Source organism: Castor canadensis, chromosome 7, assembly GCF_047511655.1.
Source record: "Castor canadensis chromosome 7, mCasCan1.hap1v2, whole genome shotgun sequence".
Taxonomy (NCBI): Eukaryota; Metazoa; Chordata; class Mammalia; order Rodentia; family Castoridae; genus Castor; species Castor canadensis.
Window position 1 is genome coordinate 89,819,024 of NC_133392.1, and position 22,474 is coordinate 89,841,497.

General features: G+C 35.8%; 1 protein-coding gene across 14 annotated transcripts in view; it reads left to right on the top strand.

Moving 5' to 3' along the window:
• The window catches only part of Odf2l (outer dense fiber of sperm tails 2 like), a 205,842-nt gene that overhangs the window by 71,108 nt on the left and 112,260 nt on the right, over positions 1–22,474 (top strand). Inside the window, exons 15-17 of one of the 14 annotated variants that reach the window (XR_012449823.1) lie at positions 16,071–16,184; positions 18,048–18,183; positions 18,909–19,120. The exons of 7 other annotated variants lie outside the window; for them this stretch is intronic. Coding sequence is in view for 4 of the 7 variants with exons in the window: in XM_074079539.1 (XP_073935640.1) it covers positions 10,096–10,503 (408 nt within the window). In the remaining 3 variants the exon portion in view is untranslated. Of the gene's footprint in view, positions 1–10,095; positions 12,852–16,070; positions 16,185–18,047; positions 19,121–22,474 lie in introns of those variants that run through there. 6 more of the 14 variants (XR_012449824.1, XR_012449825.1, XM_074079539.1 and 3 more) reach the window with 6 other exon arrangements.

Sequence of the window (22,474 nt, forward strand, 5' to 3'; positions counted from 1 at the left end):
CCTATCCTCACCCCTCCCTTGTGTGCTCTCGCTTTTATCATGTGCTCATAGTCCAATCCAGTTGTTGTGTTTGCCCTTGATGTAATGTCCCCATATGAGGGAGAACATACGATTTTTGTTGTTTTGGGCCAGGCTAACCTCACTCAGAATGATGTTCTCCAATTCCATCCATTTACTAGCAAATGATAACATTTCATTCTTCTTCATGGCTGCATAAAATTCCATTGTGTATAAATACCACATTTTCTTAATCCATTTATCAGTAGTGGGGCATCTTAGCTGTTTCCATAGCTTGGCTATTGTGAATAGTGCTGCAATAAACATGGGTGTGCAAGTGCCTCTGGAGTAACCTGTGTCACATTCTTTTGGGTATATCCCCAAGAGTGGTATTGCTGGATCATATGGTAGATTTATGTTTAGATTTTTAAGAAGCCTCCAAATTTTTTTCCACCAGCAGTGGAGAGGGTTCCTTTTTCCCCATATCCTTGCCAACACCTGTTGTTAGTGGTGTTGTTAATGATGGCTATTCTAACAGGGGTGAGGTGGAATCTTAGTGTGGTTTTAATTTGCATTTCCTTTATTGCTAGAGATGGTGAGCATTTTTTCATGTGTTTTTTGGCCATTTGAATTTCTTCTTTTGAGAAAGTTCTTTTTAGTTCACTTGCCCATTTCTTTATTGGTTCATTAATTTTGGGAGAATTTAGTTTTTTGAGTTCCCCTATATATTCTGGTTATCAGTCCTTTGTCTGATATTTAGCTGGCAAATATTTTCTCCCACTCTGTGGGTGATCTCTTCAGTTTAGAAACCATTTCTTTTGTTGAGCAGAAGCTTTTTAGTTTTATGAAGTCCCATTTATCTATGCTATCTCTTAGTTTCTGTGCTGCTGGGGTTCCATTAAGAAAGTCTTTGCCTATACCTATTAGTTCCAAAGTGTTTCCTACTCTTTCCTGTACCAACTTTAGAGTTTGGGGTCTGATATTAAGATCCTTCATCTATTTTGAGTTAATATTGGTATAGGGTGATATATGTGGATCTAGTTTCAGTGTTTTGCAGACTGCTAACCAGTTTTCCCAGCAGGTTTTGTTGAAGAGGCTGTCTTTTCCCCATCATATATTTTTAGCACCTTTGTCAAAGATAAGTTGGGTATAGTTGTGTGGCTTCATATCCGGAAGACCCCACTTCTTAACGCCATCATGAGAGCCTATGGTTCCAACACAAATTTTGGGGAGACATAAATATTCATTCCATATCAAAGTAAGAAACCAGTAAATAATAATAGAGTTAAGCAAGCAGATACAAATTAAATAATAGTGAGTAGTTTTCACACCATTAACAAGAAGTTAGGATAAGACATCAATATATTATTTCCAATAGTACAGACAGGAAATACCTAGGAATAAAGTAAATATGAATGTTTAAACTCACTATGACATGGAAGAAAGGATAGAAAAGAGAGGAAGGAACATTAAAACTTTGCTAAGGAACAAAACTCATGGAAACCTGTGCCTTGATCCTAGATAAGATCTTGTGGTGGAAGGTTCTCCCTAAATGTTTCAGTACTGCAGAGTGTAGAATCTGCAACTACAAGCCAGGCATGGCTAGCTTGTGCTAAATATGGTTGAGTGAAGAGCAACGGGATGATAAGAAGCAGGCAGTGTTCTGAAGAATGTAATCGTTTAACTGCAGTGCTGGGGAAAGTAGCAATAAAGTGTTCTCTGGAAAGGCAGGTTTAGTGTCAGACTTTTAAAAAAAGCAGTCACTAGAAACTATAGGTTGTGTTACTTGAGTGAGAGAATGTATACTGATCACATCAAGACAATGTTTGTCCTTTCCACCTGCCTTTTCTCCACAATTAACTGAAAATTAGTTAAAAATAAAGGGTCCCTCAAAGATCTGTTCCCAATTTCTCCCACAGTATTTTGGGGAGTCACTCTAAACACAGGCAGCAGGTAGGGTAACAGGCAGAGAAGCAAAGGAAATTTTGAACAAAATGTATTACCTGAGAAGTCTTACCTACTAGGTATGGAAACATAGTATAAAGTTTTGTTACTATTATTACTTTTAGTTACATTTCTTAAAAGCTGTGTGGCAATACTGAGATACTGTTTTACATATCTCATTTAATTCTCCCTCAAATCTAGGAATTAGATAATGTATTTAATATCCTGAATTTATTTTAGTAAAAAAAGGATATAGTTGCCTAAAATTAAACAGTTAATAGATGACGAAAATGGAATTATAACCTAGACCGTCTCCTTCGAAGCTATTTTCATTACCACTTTTAATGTATTTTTGGCTACATAGAAAAGGAAAGGCAGTCAGAGAAGAGTTCAAAATCAAACAGCATAGCTGTGTGACTTTATTATATGATCAAGTCAACATTTACATCCATTCAATAATTATTGCAATATGATTGGCTGTTCATTAAAAAAAGCTATTATATTTCATATAAGAAAAAACACATAATTCAGAAATTAAAAAAAAAAGGTAAAAATAGAAATAGTAATAAAAATATAGAACACACACCAATCTGGTGGCCGTAACAAACCAATCAGAGTTGACACAAAGTAGAGACATATTCATTAGCACTTCACCAAAACCTTGAATGAAAGGTTTCAAACTGGTTGGAGAGTGATAAAACACTCTTCAAGAAGCATGAAGAAGCTGTAGGTGGTGGCTTACAACTGTAATCCTAACTACTTGGAAAACTGAGATCAAGAGGATTGAGGTTTGAGGCTGACCAGGGCAAATGCTTCACAAGACCCAGTCTCCAAAATAACCAAAGCAGAATGGACTGGAGGTGTGGTTTAAGTGGTAGTGTGCCTGCTTTGCAAGTGTGAATCCCTGAGTTCAAACCCCAGTCCCTTACCCCCAAAAACACACACACAAAAAAGCACAAAGAAAAGGAAGCATTTAATGTTCAGTGTTAATCCAATTATTTCCTTTTATTATTAACATTATTTGATACATATGGATGAAGAATCATACATGGTTAGAAAAGATACAGTTCATCAATGACATAAGAAAAATAAGTGAATTTGAGCAGCAAACTTTGGCTAAAAATTTTGATCAATGATGCTGTTTTTTAAAAAATTGTAACACCAATAGCACTGTGAGGTTATAAAACAGTGGTCAACAAAGATTCTGGGAACTTCTACATCTGATCAAGATGGAGTAAGAAGAACCAGATACTCCTTCCCATCTGCAACTACCAAAAATTGGACAAAATAGAGGAAACAAAAGTTTTCAAGACACTAGATGTTAGGCAAGAAAGGGCAGTGATCCATGAGAGACAGGAAACAAAAGGCTGAGCCCAGCTTGCTATCTTGAGAGTTTCCAGGAGAAGTGCTGGGAGCGGAAACTCGGATGAGTCAGTGAACTGCTGTCACAGGACAGGGAATTGAAATAGCACAGAGTGGCAGAGAGAGAAGTTCAGAGATCTGCAAAGAATTCCTCTCAAGTGTTCAGCTGCATATGATTAGAACTTGCCAATGAGGAAACTTCCTGAAGCTGGGGAAAGAAATGCCAAAACATAGTGTAGGTAGCAGACCCCACTGTTCACTCAGGGCTCCCACCATTCACTGGAAAGGACCCCATTCTCAGGATATTTGGTACAGTACACAGAAAGGTCTTGCCTCAATGGTAGAAATAGTGGCTCTAACGTTGCTCTGAATCACTAACAGGTCCTTAAAGAAAAAACCTGTTTCCAAATGACATAACTGCATATTAGGGGAGAAAAAGCTGAAGAATATTTACAGGAACACAATAAACATCCAACACCCAATGAGATAAAATCTACAATATCTGGTAGTCATTGGAATTTCTAAAGGAGATAAAGAAAAGAAGGGACAGAATACTTAAAAAAAAAGTTTCAAACTTTCAAATAATAAAGTCTTAAATTTTCTCACAGAGTTAAGAATCTCAACAATATCCAAGCACAAGAAACATGACAAAAATGACAGTAAAGCACATTATAATCAAATTGCTCAAAACCAGTGATTGGGAGAAAACTACAAAAGTGGCCAAAGAAAAAAGACATGATGCATACAGAAGAACAAGGGTAAGGCTGAAAGTACATTTCTCCTTCGAAACAATGCAAGTGAATTTGAAGTGAACAAACACATTTAAATTACTGAAAATAAAAATCCCTATGAACCTAGAATTCTAACCCTAGAATTCTATACCCCTTGAAATGATCTTTTATAAACAAGGGTGAAATAAAGACTTTCTCAGACATAAAAAGCTAAAAGAATTCATTATTAGTAGACCAGCAGCACTAAATGCTAAGTTCTTCTGGCAAAAGGACCATGGTAACTATATGGAAAAGGATGCATCATAGCAATAGCAATGAGGGATTTGTATCACAAAGACTCCCACAGCTGAAGGTCTGGAGAAACTGCAGATTACAGGGAGAACTTTCTCTCGTTCTAGTATTGGGGAAAACACAAGGATGTCCACTTATCTCTTCTGTGCAACATTGTGTTGGATAGTCTAGCCATTAAATAAGGTGAAAAAGAGTAAAAGACATACAGACTGGAGAGAAAATACTTAAACTGTCTTTATTCACAGACAGCATGATTAGCAATGTAGAAAATCCATTGAAATCTACATCACTGAATTATCCAAAAAACAAACAAGAACAACCACATAAACTCTATTAAAACTAATATGCTTAGCAAATTGACAGGATGCAAGATCGATACACAAAAATGTATTTCTGTTTAATACTCCCAGAACATAATTTTTAAAATATCATTCAAAATAACATTGTAAAATGTGTGCCATTTAGGGATGAATCTAGCAAAGGCTGCAGAAGTCCTGTACATCAAAAATTGTAAAACGTTGTTGAGAAAAATTAAAGAAAACCTAAATAAATATATCTTGCTAGTGAGCCAAATGATCACACCCCTTTGCCACTAAACTGACTATAGATTGAATGCAATCCCAAACATAGCCTTAGAAGGGTCTTTTGTAGCTAGTGGGAAAATAATTCTAATATTTGTATTGAAAGTCAATGTATGTAGATTACCAAAAAAATCTTTGAAAAAGAATGAAGTTCGTGGACTAACACTACTTGATTTTAAGATTTATTGTAGTGTTACAATAAGACTGTGTACCAGTATAAAGCTAGAGAAACAGTCAATGCAACAAAACATAGATCCAAAAATACAACTACGAATGACTCTACAATAATTATACCTAAGGAAAAATGATCAAAAATACATACTGTATGATCCTATTTATTTAAAGTTCTGGAAAATGCAAACTAACCTAGAGTGGTGTAAAGCAAATAATCAGTTTCCCGAGAATCTCGATTTTAAGATTATAGAGAGGATTAAGGAAGCTTTTGAGGCAAAGGATGTGTTCATTATCTTGATTATGATGATGGTTTCCATTGATGTGTACATATGTTAAAACTAGTTGTAATCTTCAAATATATGTAGTTTATTATGTCAATTGTAGCTCAATGCAACTGTTCTCTCTCTCTCTCTCTCTCTCTCTCTCTCTCTCTCTCTTTCTCTCTCTCTCTCTCTCTCTTTCTCTGTCTCTCTCTCTCTCAGCAGTATTGAGAGAGCCTTGCTCTTGCTAGGCAGGTGCTCTACCACTTGAACCATGCCCCCGGCCCTTTATTGCTTTAGTTATTTTTCAGATAGGGTTTCCTATTTATGCCTGAGCTGGCCTGGGCTGCAATCCTCATTTTTCCCCAGTAGCTAGGATGCCAGGTGCATGCCACCACACCAAGATATTATTGGTAAAGATGGAGTCTTGCAAATTTTTTACCCAGGCTGGCCTTGAACCCAAATCCTCCTGATCTCCACCTCCCAAGTAGCTAGGATTACAGGCCTGAGCCACTTGTGCTCAGCTAAAACCATTCTTTTTTAGTTTCTAATTTTTATTTTATTCATATGTGCATACAATGTTTGGGTCATTTCTCCCCCCTTCCACCTGCCCCCACCCTTACACACACCCCCACCCCTGCCTTACCCCTCACTAGCCAGCAGAGACTATTTTGCCCTTATCTCTAATTTTGTTGAAGAGAGAGTATAAGCAATAATAGGAAGGGCCAAGGGGTTTTACTAGTTGAGATAAGGATAGCTATACAGGGAGTTGACTCACATGATTTCCTGTGCATGTGTGTTACCTTCTAGGTTAATTCTTTTTGATCTAACCTTTTCTCTAGTACCTGTTCCCCTTTTCCTATTGGCCTCAGTTGCTTTTAAGGTATCTGCTTTAGTTTCTCTGTGTTGAGGACAAAAAATGCTATCTAGTTTTTTAGGTGTCTTACCTATCCTCATACCTTCCTTGTGTGCTCTCGCTTTATTAAGTGATCAAAGTCCAGGCCCCTTATTGTGTTTGCCCTTGATCTAATGTCCACATATGAGGGAGAACATATAATTTTTGGTCTTTTGGGCCAGGCTAACCTCACTCAGAATTATGTTCTCCAGTTCCATCCATTTACAAGCGAATGATAACATTTCGTTCTTCTTCATGGCTGCCATAAAATTCCATTGTGTATAAATACCATATTTTCTTAACCCATTCATCAGTGGTGAGGCATCTTGGCTGTTTCCATAACTTGGCTATTGTGAATAGTGCTGCAATAAACATGGGTGTGCAGGTGCCTCTGGAGTGACCTGTGTCACATTCTTTTGGGTATATCCCCAAGAGTGGTATTGCTGGATCAAATGGTAGATCAATGTTTAGATTTTTAAGTAGCCTCCAAATTTTTTTCCAGAGTGGTTGTACTAGTTACATTCCCACCAGCATTGTAAGAGGGTTCCTTTTTCCCAGAATCCTCGCCAACACCTGTTGTTAGTGGTGTTGCTAATGATGCCTATTCTAACAGGGGTGAGGTGGAATCTTAGTGTGGTTTTAATTTGCATTTCCTTTATTGCTAGGGATGGAGGGCATTTTTTCATGTGTTTTTGGCCATTTGAATTTCTTCTTTTGAGGAAGTCCTGTTTAGTTCACTTGCCCATTTCTTTATTGGTTCATTAATTTTGGGAGAATTTAGTTTTTTAAGTTCCCTATATATTCTGGTTATCAGTCCTTTGTCTGATGTGTAGCTGGCAGATATTTTCTCCCACTCTGACCACATTAACAGAAGCAAAGACAAAAACCACTTGATCATCTGAATAGATGCAGAAAAAGCCTTTGATAAGATCCAACACCATTTCATGATAAAAGCTCTAAGAAAACTAGGAATAGAAGGAAAGTTCCTCAACATTATAAAAGCTATGTATGACAAACCTACCGCCAGCATTATACTTAATGGAGAAAAACTGAAACCATTTCCTATAAAATCGGGAATGAGACAAGGATGCCCACTATCTCCACTCCTATTCAACATAGTACTGGAATTCCTAGCCAGAGCAATTAGGCAAGAAGAAGGAATAAAAGGAATACAAATAGGTAAAGAAACTGTCAAAATATCCCTATTTGCAGATGATATGATCCTATACCTTAAAACTCTACTCAGAAGCTCCTAGACACCATCAATAGCTATAGCAAGGTAGCAGGATATAAAATCAACATAGAAAAATCACTAGCATTTCTATACACTAATAATGAACAAACTGAGAAAGAATATATTTAAACAATTCCATTTACAATAGCCTCAAAAAAAAATAAAATACCTAGGTGTAAACTTAACAAAGGATGTGAATGACCTCTATAAGGAAAACTATAAACTTCTGAAGGAAGAGATTGAGGGAGACTATAGAAAGTGGAGAGATCTTCCATCTTATGGATTTTTAGAATCAACAGTAAAAATGTTTATACTACCAAAAGCAATCCACATGTTTAATGCAATTCCCATCAAAATCCCAATGACATTCATTAAAGAGACTGAAAAATCTACTGTGAAATTTATATGGAAACACAGGAAGCCACAAATAGCCAAGGCAATACTCAGTCAAAGGAACAATGCAGGAGGTATCACAATACCTGACTTCAAACTATATTACAAAGCAATAACAATAAAAACAGCATGGTACTGGCACAAAAACAGACATGAAGACCAGTGAAACAGAATAGAGGACCCAAATATGTAGCCACACAACTATTGCCAACTTATCTTTGACAAAGGCGCTAAAAATATATAACGGAGACAAGACAGCCTCTTCAACAAAAACTGCTGGGAAAACTGGTTAGCGCTCTGCAAAAAACTGAAACTAGATCCATGTATATCATCCTATACCAATATTAACTCAAAATGGATCAAGGATGTTAATATCAGACCCCAAACTCTAAAGGTGGTACAGGAAAGAGTAGGAAATACTCTGGAATTAGTAGATATAGTTAAGAACTTTCTCAATGGAACCCCAGCAGCTCAGCAACTAAGAGATAGCATAGATAAATGGGACCTCATAAAACTAAAAAGCTTCTGCTCAACAAAAGAAATGGTCTCTAAACCATTCTTTTTTGAAGGTGAGATTTCTATAATCCTCAACCTTCTGGTGCGTAGTTATGCACCCTAAATTTTTTGAAAGCACACTGAAATGGCTTTGATAAAGCCACAGCATCCCTTTCAAATTCTCATTTTGAGCTTAGTTGGTTTTATTTAATACACAAGTTCAATGAAGATTGATTTGAAGACAGAGCAAGATATAAACATACTTGATAGAGCTTTGAAAAGTAGTTAGAATTTCACTTTGTAAAGGATTACCAGCATTAATATTCATTCATTCATTAATATTTCATTCATTGAAATAGCCAAGGCCAGTATCTTCTGTTATAAATAAAGCAGACAAGAATATAATAGACTATAGAAACATTCCTTACAAAAGATGAATTTTGGCTTATGTAAAAATCATGAAGGTGATATACCTAGTTGACCTATGGTAAAATGGCTTTGAAGCAAGTTTTGAAAATTACAGAGCTTGATTCCAACTACGTAAAATACTGGAAAGAATGTACAAGGATATTCCAGCACAAGAAGCAAAATAGGCAAGTTCTGCACAATCCTTTTTCCTTTACAAAGTTACATGTTGCTTTTGTTTCCTAAAGAGCTTTTGGAGTTTAAACTGAAGGAAGAAGTCATAATGCCTTATGTCTTCTAGGTCTGCTTTCCAGTCAGTTCATGAACAATTCAGAATGTTAATAATAGAATAATGATATATTTTGACTTCTCGCCAGTTTTATTACTTAAACTCAGTTTTTAATCATAAATCTTGCCTTTGTGGAGACATTTCTGGAACTAAGCACAGCATTCTTTTACTAAAAATTGCTTTCACAGTTTAAAGCATTTTATTCTGCTAAACCTGTAATGAAAAAGTTTGAAAGATCATATTTCTAGGAGCTCATTAAGAATACCTAGGGCATTCAGTAATATTACTGATGGTACTTGGAAGGTTCAAATGCTCCAAAAGACTGAAACAAAAGCTACTTGACAGGAGACATTAATACCAGAAAGGAAAGGGAGCTAAAAGGATCTGTACATTACAGTTAGAGCCCCCCCACCCTGGTATAATCCAAACCCACCCCGGCATGGCCCAAGTCCAATTTTGCAAGGTCAGAATCCATGCTGACATGGCCCGTGGCCACACCGGCTTGACCCAGACAGCCAGGATTCAGTGGAGTTCAATGAATAGTTCCATACCCATCTCATCACCCAACAACCAGCACATAGGACAGAGAAAAGATGGTAGCAATGGGGTGCTCTCTGTGTGGTTACTGTCAGTCATGGGATTTTTTTCTGGTAAACATCTGCAGGGAGCTAGATGATCGTTGCTCCTGACATGTATAATCCAAAATTATCTTGTTGGCTTTCCAAAATGTTCCATAAGCTACCTAATGGGCCACAATACATTCCTTTCTTAAACAAGTTATAGTGAATTTTGTTCTCTACAAAACAGACTCTGCAACCAAGAACCCCACCAATACTTGTTGCTGTTACTGAGGAATAAGCTAAGGCAGTGTAAAAAGAAAAAATGTGCAATTTCACTTAGAGGGACTTAAATGCTTTCGATCCTTATTTCTGTCTCATTTAACAGTTCAAAGGTGGGAATCTGAACTATGCTCCACAAAGTCATTAGGGTACCCAGGCTGGTGGGATTACTCTGTTAACTTTTACATTTGACTTTTCTCTCTAGTTGTCTTCAACACTGCATCCACATTCCAGGTTACAGAAAAGGAAAAGAGGAATCATAGAAAGCAAAAAATTTCTTTTTGAAGGACCTGAAACAGAAGTTGTTACAAACCTAAAAGTTAAAACCAAGACTGAAAGCTTCACCAAGATTCACAGAAAGATGGAAACCATCACCTGGAGCTGGAGTGGTCATTTTTGCAGCCCAAACTTGACATGTGTGGGAAGTTCCCTTAGTAAACAAAGAACAGTGTGGATATGGGAGCATGTATTTGAGAGGGCATCATTAGTTTTTGAGGCTTCAGAAGTCCCTGCAAATTGGCTTTCACTCTTTACTTATCTTCCAAAGCAGATAACCTGCAAGGAGTCACACTACAGTACACATTCTACTGCCCTTCCTTTTTTCTTTACTTAATGTAGACTGGAGGTATTCTTATATAATGTGTTGATTAAAATGTCTTTTTTGATTTTATAAAATTGTAACTATACCATCTTACAGATTTGTATACTTAACCAGTTCCTCATTGGTGAGTATTGAGATTGCTTCTAATACGTTGCTATTATGAACAGACAGTGCTCCAATGAATAATGAACAAATGTCATTTCCTTCTTATGTTTGTAGCTGTAGGGTGAATTCTTAGCCCATTTGGGACTTATTCTTGAGTTATGATGTGAGATACAGATCAAGCTGTATCTTTTCCACATGGCTTTCTGGTTATTCCCAGGTGATTCATTGACAATATCTCTTTTTCGCAGTGGTTTGAAATATTGGATTTATTATATACCAAAGCTCTATTTTTAGGTCATTTTCTGATAAATGTTGTGTTGGTTTATTTGCCTATTTCTGTGTCAGTACTATACTTTATTAATTACTGAGGCTTTATTTAATAGGAAAAATCTCCCTTTAGTGCCCTGCTTTTGCAGAGATTTTTTGAATTTTTTGTTTCTATTTCCATATGAACATTAAAATCACTTAGCATAGTTCTGAAGTAAATCCCATAGTTTAGTATTATTGAAATCACATTAAATTTATAAACTTGGAAAGGATCAACATCTTTAATGTTGAGTGTTCCTACCCAAAATGATTTTTGAACTATTTAAGACTTCTTTTTCTTTCAAAGTATATATATATATTTATTGTTTTTTTTTTTAGAATACTGGATTTTGTCAAGAAATGTTTCTAGGTTCTTTTCCTAGGGATGGGTTCTTTTTATCTCATTATATTTTTAATGACCATTGATTGTATGTCTGAAAATTTTGCATGCTAATTTTGCAGCTTGATAATTTACTGCATCTTTTATTTGTGTTATTTTTTTAACTTGATCTCCCTGAGTTTTCTGAATATTTTGTCATATCATCTGCACATAGGATAGCTTTATCACACTGTTAAATTTCATATCTCTAATTTCTTTCTCTTATGTAATTGCTTTGATTAGTACTTCTAGTAGAGTGTTAAATCATAGTGGTAATAGGACCATTCATGCCTGTTCCTGAGTGGGGATGTGCTAGTGTTTTCTCAAGCATGATACATTTGAGAACTGAAATAAATATATTTCAATGTTTAAAGATTTATCCATCATAAGTACTTTTAAGAAATTTCATCAAGAATGGATATTGAATTTTTGTCAAAAGTCTTTAATACATACGAGGGTGATCATATAATTCTCCTTATGCCTATTAGTTGGTGCATTGTATCACCAATGATCAATAGATCAATAGATTTTCTTTTTTACTATTGAAACTCCCTTCCTGATTTGTAATAAATTCCACTTGAAAGTGGTGCATTTTTCTTTTACTGTGCTGCTAAATTTAGGCGCTTTCTTCAATATTTATACATGAAATAAGAGCTAGTTTTCTTTTTTACAGGCTTCGTTGAATTTTTTTGTGGGACTGAGGTTTGAACCTGGGGCCATGCGCATGCTAGGCTGTGCTCTGCCACTGGGGCGGCACTCCCAGATCCATACTTTGTTGGATTTTACCATCATTGCCTTGCTTCCATCATAAAAAGAATCTAGAATTCATTTTCTTTCTTTTCTTTTTTGCAGTACTGGGGTTTGAACTCGGGGGCTATACCTTGAGCCTCTTCACCAGCCCTATTTTTATGAAGGGTTTTTTGAGAGGGAGTTTTCACAAACTATTTCCCTGGGCTGGCTTCAAACCTCAATCCTCCTGATCTCTGCCCCCTAAACAGCTAGGATTACAGGCGAGAACCACCACTGCCCAGCTAGAATTCATTTTCTACAACAGTTTAAAGAACATTGGAAATAAATGTTTTAAGGTGGGAGAAATGACCCAAACAATGTGCGCACATGTGAATAAATGAATAAGAAAAAAATTTAGAAAAAAAACACAATGCAAATAAAATAATATAAGGAAAAATGTTTTAAGGTTTTGCAGAATTCCTCTGAGAAATAATTTCCACTTGTTGTTTGAGGTAGAGGAAATGGGCAAGTGGTGGATGTTGCTCTTTGATGAATTTCTCTGTTCCTTTTAAGGAAATTGTGCTGTTTAGATTTTTTTTTGGCAGTATTAGGATTTGAACCCCGGGCCTCATGCATGCTAGGCAAGTACTCCATCACTGAGATACAAAGTGCTTATGCAGTTTATGTCTTTTTATATGTTCAGTTGTAGTTTTAGTTTCTAGAAAATAGCTCATTTTATTAAGATTTCATTTTTTAAATTTTTGTGGGGTTTCTCCCTTATCACTTTTTTTAGCACATTCACTTTTTCCTTCATTAAATTACCTAGCATTTTATCTACTTATTGACATCTTTCAAAGTACCAACTTTTATTTTCTGTTTTTCAACTTAAGTTCTGCTTTTATCTTTGTTGATTCCTTTCTTTGGTTCTTGCTCATTTTTATTAACTCTAACTTCTCAAGGCAAATCTATTCATTTATTTACAGTCTTTCTTGTTTATAATAGAAACATTTAAGACTATGATTTTTTTTCTTAGTGTGCTTTGGCAGTCTATGGTCTTCTTGGCTTTGTCTTTTAGATGTTTTGTGATTTTAGCTTTATATTTTTCCTCTTTGATTCAAAAAAGTGTCTAAGTTCGTAATTCTTTCTAAGATGATACAACTACTCTACACAGAGCCAGTAAAAGCACAGACTCCTTTCCACAGAAGAGAAGGAAAAGCCTTTCATCTCTCATATTTTAAATACTATGATGTAATATTAGTAATATTTAAATATTATAATATAGACTCAAACTTATTTGTTAAGTAAATAAGAGAAGGAACAAGACAAATTGATGTGTTTGTGTGTGTGTGTGTGTGTGTGTATCTCTTCATTTTGTTATGGATACATTTGTATTCTACACAAACAAAATACATTTTGGGGTATGTACTTATTTCATCCATAAGAAAATAAGGAGGAGATACTTATGACAACTGTTGTCCTTGTTTCTTCTGCTGGTCACGTGATTGTAGCAGGAGTGATTTTTTTCTACGTCCTATTTTGTATTCCTTTTGTCTTTGGCAAGCACCTCAGTCTGTTATGGTTTCTTACCTGGTGAAATGACATACATCTTTATTCCTAAAGGTCTAAGTCATTAGTAGTCCTACCTAGATTAGGTTGTTACAGTTTTCTTTTTGATGTAATCACAGGGCATAGTGCTGCTAACAATTTTATTTCAAACACATTTCCTTATCACCGCTTTGTAGTAGCAGTTGAAGTTCCCCTTGAAATTTTACCCTGGCCAGCATAGTAACTCACTTCTTTGCCTGTTGATTGATTCAGAGGCATGTGAGAATCCTAAAGTTGCCAGGTAGAGACTTAACTTCCAGTTCTGTTTAATCATGCTTGTGGTTCCTACTGGAAGATCTTTTGGAACTATGACCACTAGGCCTTTGGGGCATAAGGTTTTAAGAAGAGGAAGGAAAAAATTTTCTAGTGGTCATTAGGGGCAATAGAGTGTGGTACCACTTCTATTTCCACCCTTTAATTCCTAAGCTCCTGAAATCCTGGCTATGGGAGAAACATTGCCATGTACTAGGCACCAATTTAGAGTATACACCGGCTTCTGGAGAACCTTGCTCTAGTACTATAAGGTATTGCTACCTAGCTGGAGCTGTAGTTGAGTCTTTAAAAGGCTATTCTACTTTTTTTTTAATCAAGCCAGCTACTTTATCATGATGGAAGACATAGTAAGATCAGTGAAGTCCTTGAGCATGGGATGCTACTGCACTTCCTTGGCTGTGTTGTGAGTTTCTTTTAGAAGCCATGCTGTGTGGAATACCATGATGGTGGATAAGGCATTCTGTGAGTCTGTGGTGGAGCTGGCTGACCACCCTGAGGAATGACACTGTTGAAGAGTCAGTGTTGGCCTTTACTGTTGGCAGATTGGGCACTCTGCAGTGACTATAGCTAGATTAGCCAACATGAGAGAAGTCAGTATTGCTGGACCCATGCATAACCTCCGTCCTTTGCACCACAGTCAGCTTGTCTCTGAGCTCATTGGGTAATGACAGGGGTGGCTAGGGAAAGAGGGTTACTGGTATCCACAGAATGGGTCATCAGCCCATTTTATTAAAATCCTTCTCTGATGAGATCACCCTTTAGTAAGCATTCATATAGGAATAAATGTCTTCATACTTGAAGTTTTTGGTTTGTTTTTTATTTATTTATGTACACATTCAGAGAGGTCTAAAGACTCTTCCCAAACTTCCTTATTATCAATTTTCCAATTATGTTCCTTCTAAGTCCCCATCATCTGGTTAAACCATGGCCATAAGCCATAAATTAGCATATTCTCATGCATCTGGTTATTCTCTTTCAAAGCATAGCACACAAGCAGATGCATTGCCTAAAGTTCTACTCATTTAGAGGAAAGATTTCTTTTCACCATTATTTTTATGGGGCATCCCAGAAAGGGACCATAATCCTGCAGCTGTCCACTTTTTGTGGACGGTATATAGCCAATATATATCACTCAGAGCTATCTATGAAACAGAAATGAGTCTTCTCTACCTCTTTCAGCTTATAATAGAGAACGTCCCATGTGTCATATCTGAGGGATGGAAACAAAGGCAGTGTTGTATAAGGCCTATTCTGTTTCTTCCGTTTGCTTTCTGTATATGATTCTACTGATATTAAGGAGTTTCAATATTGTTCTCTTCCTTGCTTCAATTACATATTTATTTAATATTCTTTGTTACTCATATATTTAGACATGGCCTATTAGTTTCCTTATATGAACAGTGACAAAATTAGGATATTTTTCTATTTTCTTTCTTTGTCTACTTTATCTCTATCATCTCACTTTTGAGTTTCTCTTTGTATTGTGAAATAGTAACACAATATTATTGAATTGCCATTTTAAGTGATATTCTTTTATTCTATATATACATATGGGTAAATCAGTATATGTTCCTCCTCATTCTTTTTGACACTTTAATGGTATAATCTCTACCTTTTTAGGGAATACAATATTTGTATTCTTTTATGTCACTCTAATTTCCACAGTTTTTTAGTCTTAGTTCTACATTTTATGTATATATCTGCATTTGAATCATAAATTAAATCATTTAAGAGTGAATTTATGAGAATAATTTATAGTCATTCAGATAGACATCTGCCTTAAGTAAAATTAGTCAAAAACATCAGGAAATTATAAACTCAATAAAATAAGACTGAACTCTTAAATCCAATGATTTGAAAAGAAAAATGGACTTAAGTATTTTTTTTTTGGCAGTAATCTTCTTCATTTGCCCTTTCTTGTTCTCTTTCCAACATTCAAAAAAATCAACCAAGAAATCAAAAAGTAGTTATATAGTACCATCAAATCCATGTTAAATCCACATATGGTTTGGAAATATTTGAGACCTAGCCATATATAAGCAAAGGCAGATGTTTAACTTATTTTTCAGTTGACAGTATCAGTAATATTAACTCTGTTGGATGACATTAGAAGTACTCTTAATTGCACCCACTAGCATATAACTTAACATAACATCCCAGAATTGATATCCCTTTCTTTCAGATTGCAAGAGCTCAAGAGACAGCCTAGCACACTGGTCTTAAGTGGAAATCAAGAAGTCTTTTGCAACACAAATCTTGTTCTTTGGTACCTCTGCAGCTAGACTGAGCTCCAGAGGTATGAGCCAAAGGTCTCTAAACAGTGCATGAGTTCCCAAGTGTTTGTCTTAATTAATGTTGATAATCTAGCGACTGGGATATTTCAAAAGGAAATCATGCATTTATTGTATTATCTATTTTTGCACTTCAATTTTCTTAGCTTTTAAAATATGAATAATAGTTTCACAAAACTCTATTTCATTTGGGTGCAAGTGAAAGCATTTTGTAAGCAGCATAGTACTAAAAAAATAGGAAAGTAGCTTTATGTAATTTTGTTTGGTATCAGATAGAGGGGAGGAGTACTATAAAACCACTTATTACTATAGTGTCAGCAATAGAGACAGTGGAAAATAGCAAGTGGTAAGATCATAAAACTGTACTTAGTTTTCTCTCTTTAGCTCCATCTTGTGAAGTTCCTATTAATTATGCATCTCAGCTGGCAAGTGTAGCTTCACATTTGATCTATATACCTGGCTTGGAATAGAATATTAATACTAACCATATCCTTGGACTTGCTTTCTTAAATGACATTTTATCAGCACATTGACACCAAGTGTGTGGCTGCAAAACATTGAAAGCAGTCCTGTTTAAAACCTGGTGAATAGGGATTTTATTGGGCCTATTAAAGTGATTACAACATGAGACATTTGATAGCAGGGCGAACTTTTGAACTAAAATTTAAACACAGTGATGTTTATAATCTTATGAATAGATTTTTTTAATCTTTTGAATTTTGATAGGTTGACTGTATTCAGTGCATCTTTGAAGCCTTGGCGTTAATTTTCAAAATTGGCTAGAGTATTACTCAAACAGGCCTAATAATTAGATGAAATTTTTTGTATTGTATTTGGTCCACTATTATTGGGCTGTGAACACCCACCAAATGTCTGAGAAAATGCCCTCTGTTCTCCATTAAAGATACTCTCAACCCATATTTTAGAAATAGGTTTTAAATGTTTGCAAACTAGGTTTTAAGTATTGAATTGGACATTGCAAATAGAAACTGGAAAGCCTTCAAAATCCTAACCTTTTTGCAGTTCTCTTCAGATCACTCATGGGGTAGGATGAGGGTGAGACAAGACTCTTCTAGTTGTTTACAAGGCTTTCAAGGTCTTTCAACCAATGGTCCCCAGAAATTCCCTTAAACTACACAGTAAAGGTAACAAAGAAAACTTAGACCAAGTAGTTAGTTGATTTCTGTAATAAAATTATTGATAAGAATATTTTGGTAATACTGCATTTACTATGATGAATCAATCTGTGTACAAAGTACATGGATATGTTATCTTATGTAATGTTATAACAATTCTATAAAGTGAAATTATTCCACTTCACTGATGAGATAACTGATGTAGAGAAAGCTCAAGAAACTTGCTGAGGTCTGTTCACAAAGCTTATGTTCTTAGTTATGGTATTTTAAAATTGTTTCATGCTGTCTATTTTATTAATTTTGGCTTTGTAATATTACAGCATGGCTGAACTTCATCACTTTTCTTTCAAAAATTTAAGAACAATAAATATTTAAGCAAATACATATGGACAGTGTCAACATTTGGAGAACAAATGTTAATTTTCAGACCTTTTCTGGTATTTTACTTGAAGAATTCTTCTGATATGCATGCGCAGTGTGTATGCGTGTGCGTGCACACACACACACACACACACACACACACACACACAAACATTCAATGAAACTGGCATTATTTGAAACTTGCCAAAGTTGTCCTGTCCTACAGTCCAGTGAATGAGGGCACTTCACAGACATCTATTCAACACACAGTTGTGCTGAGCACAAGACAATATCTAACATGAAAAATGTAGGGAAAGAACCACTCCATGTTTGTGCTGATTTAATGCCACTTTTTAATCATCATCTCACCAGTCTAGACTCATTCCTCATGGAAATGCAATTGATTCTTTTAAGTGAAGAGAATTTCAGAAGCCTGCATTTGAACATCAGCAATGAGAGATCTGAAATAATTGGGTCCTCAGCAGTTGATGTAATAATGGCAATTTTGGTGAGTATGAAGTATATTTCTGATTGTTTAATTTGCTAAAAGTGTACAGATTGCTGAGAGTTTATTAGGAAGCCAATAGAATTATTCTCTTTTATGATATTCCTTAAACTTTTAAAGGAAGGCATGGTGTAGTGTGCTTACTTCCATGAGATCTGTAAGTCCATTGATAAAATATGGTTCCTAATTTCAAAGTACTCTTTTTTCTGCTGGCACAATCAAGAGATATTTATTGTACACACACTGTCTATGAGGCACCATGCTAGGCTCTGCAAACTACTGGGAGAAACTAGGAAGAATCTTTGTCCTATAAAGACTCAATAACTAGTTGAAAGAATAGGGCACCTGTAGATTCAAGATGGAGTTCTTCGTGCACAGAACTATATTTTACCATAGTCTGGATGTAGGGTAAGGATGTAAAATATCATCAAACATTGAATTCATCCCTACTCACTGAATTATTGCACTTGTTGTACTCAAATTTTAATGTACTTTTAAGTGACTCAGGGATCTTGCTGAAAAGCAGATTCTGAGTCACTGGGTCCAGGGAAGGATTTAAGATTCTCATTTCCTAACAATCTTTCAGGCGATGTTGAAGCACAACACACTTTGAGAAGAAAGTCTCTAGAGCATTGGCTCTCAAACTGGCTACATATCAGAATCACCTGGGAAAGTGTAAACAAAAAAAAAAAAAAAAAGAACATTGTTGCTTCCTACCCTTTCTATAGGTGGAAGATTCTCTCCATACAAGGGCCTGGCAGCTTTCACCCCCTCAGGATTCCTAGCCTCAGTCAATACTGCTCAAGAGTAAGCCCACGAGCTTTGAGTGAGACCACTTCTCTTCAGGCTAGGGGATTTTACATGTTGTCTGAAAAGAGAAGAAAATGAAAGATGGGAAATCATGTGTCATGGAATCAGAAGCTTTTCCAAAATTTTCCAGGTATTCCTCCAAGTCACATTAACAGGCCAGAGCTCTGAAGTGTTCCCTAAATATTTTTAAACTAAAGTTTAAAAGAAATTGCATTTGTCTGAATTTTCCATGTCTACTTATAACAGTTTCCTCCTGGCACACTGTAAGTCTTAATGTTAAGGATGATACTCGCCTAAGGATGAATGTCAGTTGGGGACACAGGATATCAAAAGCATTGCAATCTGTGTGTCAGCTAGTAAGCAACAAGCTACAGCACCAGGTCATTTTCTGCAATTGCATGTCTTCCCTTAAATTTTTATTTTGAAAAATTGTAATCTTCCAAAAAGTTGAAAAATTAGTGCACCCTTTGCCTAGATTCACCATTTTTAAATACTTTGCCATATTTTCCATTTTGTTGTTGAGACAAACATTGTGGCACTCACACCAAAATACTTCACCATGTGTCATCTAAGTAAGCAAAGACATTTTTCCTAAATAACTCTAACAACATTATCATAATCAAGAATTGAAGACATATTTTATTTATTGAAATCAAAATGCCTTTTATAATTATCTTTTCTATCTTGATATAGATTCTTTTTTTAAAAAATTTTTTATTCATTTATTCACCAGTGCATACATTGTTTGGGCCCTTCCTCCCTCCTGCCCCCACCCTCTCCCTCTCCCTTCCACCCCCCTCACTTCCAGGCAGAACCTATTTTGTCCTCTTCTCCAATTTTGTTGAAGAGAAGACATGAGCAATAATAAGAAAGACAAAGCGTTTTTGCTAGTTGATATAAGAATAGGTATACAGAGAGATTCCTAGCATTGCTTCCATGCACAACAGTGTTACAACCCACTTGTCATATCTACCTGATTTTTTCACTAGTTTCTGATCCCCTTCCCATATTGACCTCTGTCGCTTTAAGGTTTCTGTATTAGCTCCTCTGCAGTGGGGCCATCAGACACTCTCTTGACATAGATTCTTAAAAGCTCTCTTGTTTAATGATAAGGATAGTTTTCTTCATTAGAGCTAGTTAAATATCAATAAACCATGTAGAATTAATGAGAATATTGAAGTGCTGTATTTCTTCCATTCGCTGTATGGAGTTAAAATCTGTGCTTTTTTTCAGTTTACCAAAAATAAATGTAAAACTAGGATACAGTAGTATTGTCTTGGATCAAGTATTTAGGAATTTGTTGCTTAGGCCAATTTATCATGGAGGCTTGGCCCAAATCTCATGGAAGACAGGAAATTACTTCTTTGGAATACTGAGTTGTTTAGATGTAGTTTTGACTTCTGTATTAGTAGCTGCTAAGCTTACCTGAACGTGTCAAACTTTTATATGCTGAAGCTACTGGAGTTATAACTAATGAGGTCAGATAAAACGATGTCTCTTTTTTTTCTAAGCAGAGTTTTATTTTATAATGAATTGATTCATATATTGTCCTGACTACATGTGAAATATTTTTAATACAATTCCACCTAGATTTTTTAGCAGCTTCTTTTATAACATTTTACTGATATTATTTTATAATGAATTTATTCATATAATTTCTTAGGTATGTGTGGACTATTTTTAATGATACTGTGCTAAGATTTTCAACAGTTTTTATCTTTATTTTATTTTATTGTTTGTTTATTTAGTTAGTTAGTTACTGTGGTGCTGGGAATCAGACCCAGGGCCTTGCACTTGCTAGGCAAGCATTCTACCACTGACCTGCATACCCAGTCCACAACAAGTTTCTTTTAGCCTAATCACTTTTTCTTCTTGTGATTCTGAGGAAGGAACCTAAGACCTCATGCATGGTGGGCAAGTGCTCTACCACTGAGCTATACCCCCAGCCCAACAATCTTTTAATACTAGTAAAGTTGTATGCAAGACATTTATCTTAGAAATCAAGTTTTTTTCCTTCTTAAACTCTGAAAAACATACAAGGCTGATAAGATATGCTGTTTCCAACCAAGAAATTTTCTTTCAGAACACTAATTTGGACCTATCAGTCACTCTCCTGAATCTTCCCACTATGCCTTGGGAACACACCATCCATCATGCTGTATTGAATAGTGGACTTAACTACCTCATAGTGTTATGAGATGATTTAATAAGAATGCATAAGACATACTTAGCACAGTGCCTGGACCACATTACTCACTCAGTAAATGGCAGCCATTTGTTTAACAATAACCTTTATTATTGGTTCCAGGCAGAAAGGATATCACATATGGAGATGAAAATGCTAACAGGGTAATTTAGGGATGGCATAGAGTGGCTCAGACCTGAATTCATGGCAGGACTCAAATTCTGGCTCTGACACTTCTTTGTTGGGTAATAATGGACAGTCTGTTTCCTCATTTTGAAAATGAGGATAATAGCAGAACATTTTCACAGGTGTATTTGTCTGAGTCAGGATGACTTTTAAAGAAGTTTATTTAGCTCACAGTTCTAGAGACTTGAGTGCATGGCTTGGCTCTGATGAGGGCCTTATGGTGGTTGGTGACACAATGACAGGAATGCTGATGTAGGAGGAAGAGACCATATTAACAAACAGGAAGCCAGAGGGAGATTCAAGAGGTTGGATTCACTCTTCTAGCAACTTGCTCTCATGAAAGCTAAGAAGTCCCACAAGAGCTACCTTTATCTATTTGAAGGGTAACTCCCTCAATGACTTAAGAACCTTCCACTATAGCCCTGCCTCTTAAAAGTACTTACTGCCAACCTCTTAGCACCAGTAGACTAGGGACCAATGCCCTAGTGAACCCCTGAGGGACACACTCAAACCATATCCAAACCACATAATAGGGATATTGAGGAAATTAAATGAAAGTAATGCAGAAGTGCTTAACCTAATGCCTGACACATAGGAAGCTTTCAATAAGTTTAGCCAAGATAAAAACAATAGATCAAGGGTCTTCTCATGAATTCATCCTTCCTAATGATAATTGTCATATGCTGAATAAAACTTGCCTTTCCACTCCATCTTAGCAACACACTCAGGTGTTCACCTAGGTAATGGTCTTCTGGTTCGAACCAGGATTTCCTACTTGGACACCTTGGTGTATTCTGTCTACTTCATCTCAGTACTTGGGAAAATGTAGATAGTGGGAATCCTGATAGTATTCTTATCATTTGTTGTAAATACACTTCCCATTGATCCATTTTATAGTTTTAAGCTCATTTTTTCAATAACTATGCCTATGGTTTTTACTGTTAATTTCAGGTTTTAATATTGTTGTGCTAGCTTCCTAAAATGAATGAGAACTGCCATCTTTCCTATGGCTTGGGATAACACAAATGATATAAGTATTAGATTTTTAAAGGATAAAATATATAAAATGATTACTAACTATCTGGTCCTGTTACAGTTTATGTGGCATAGCCT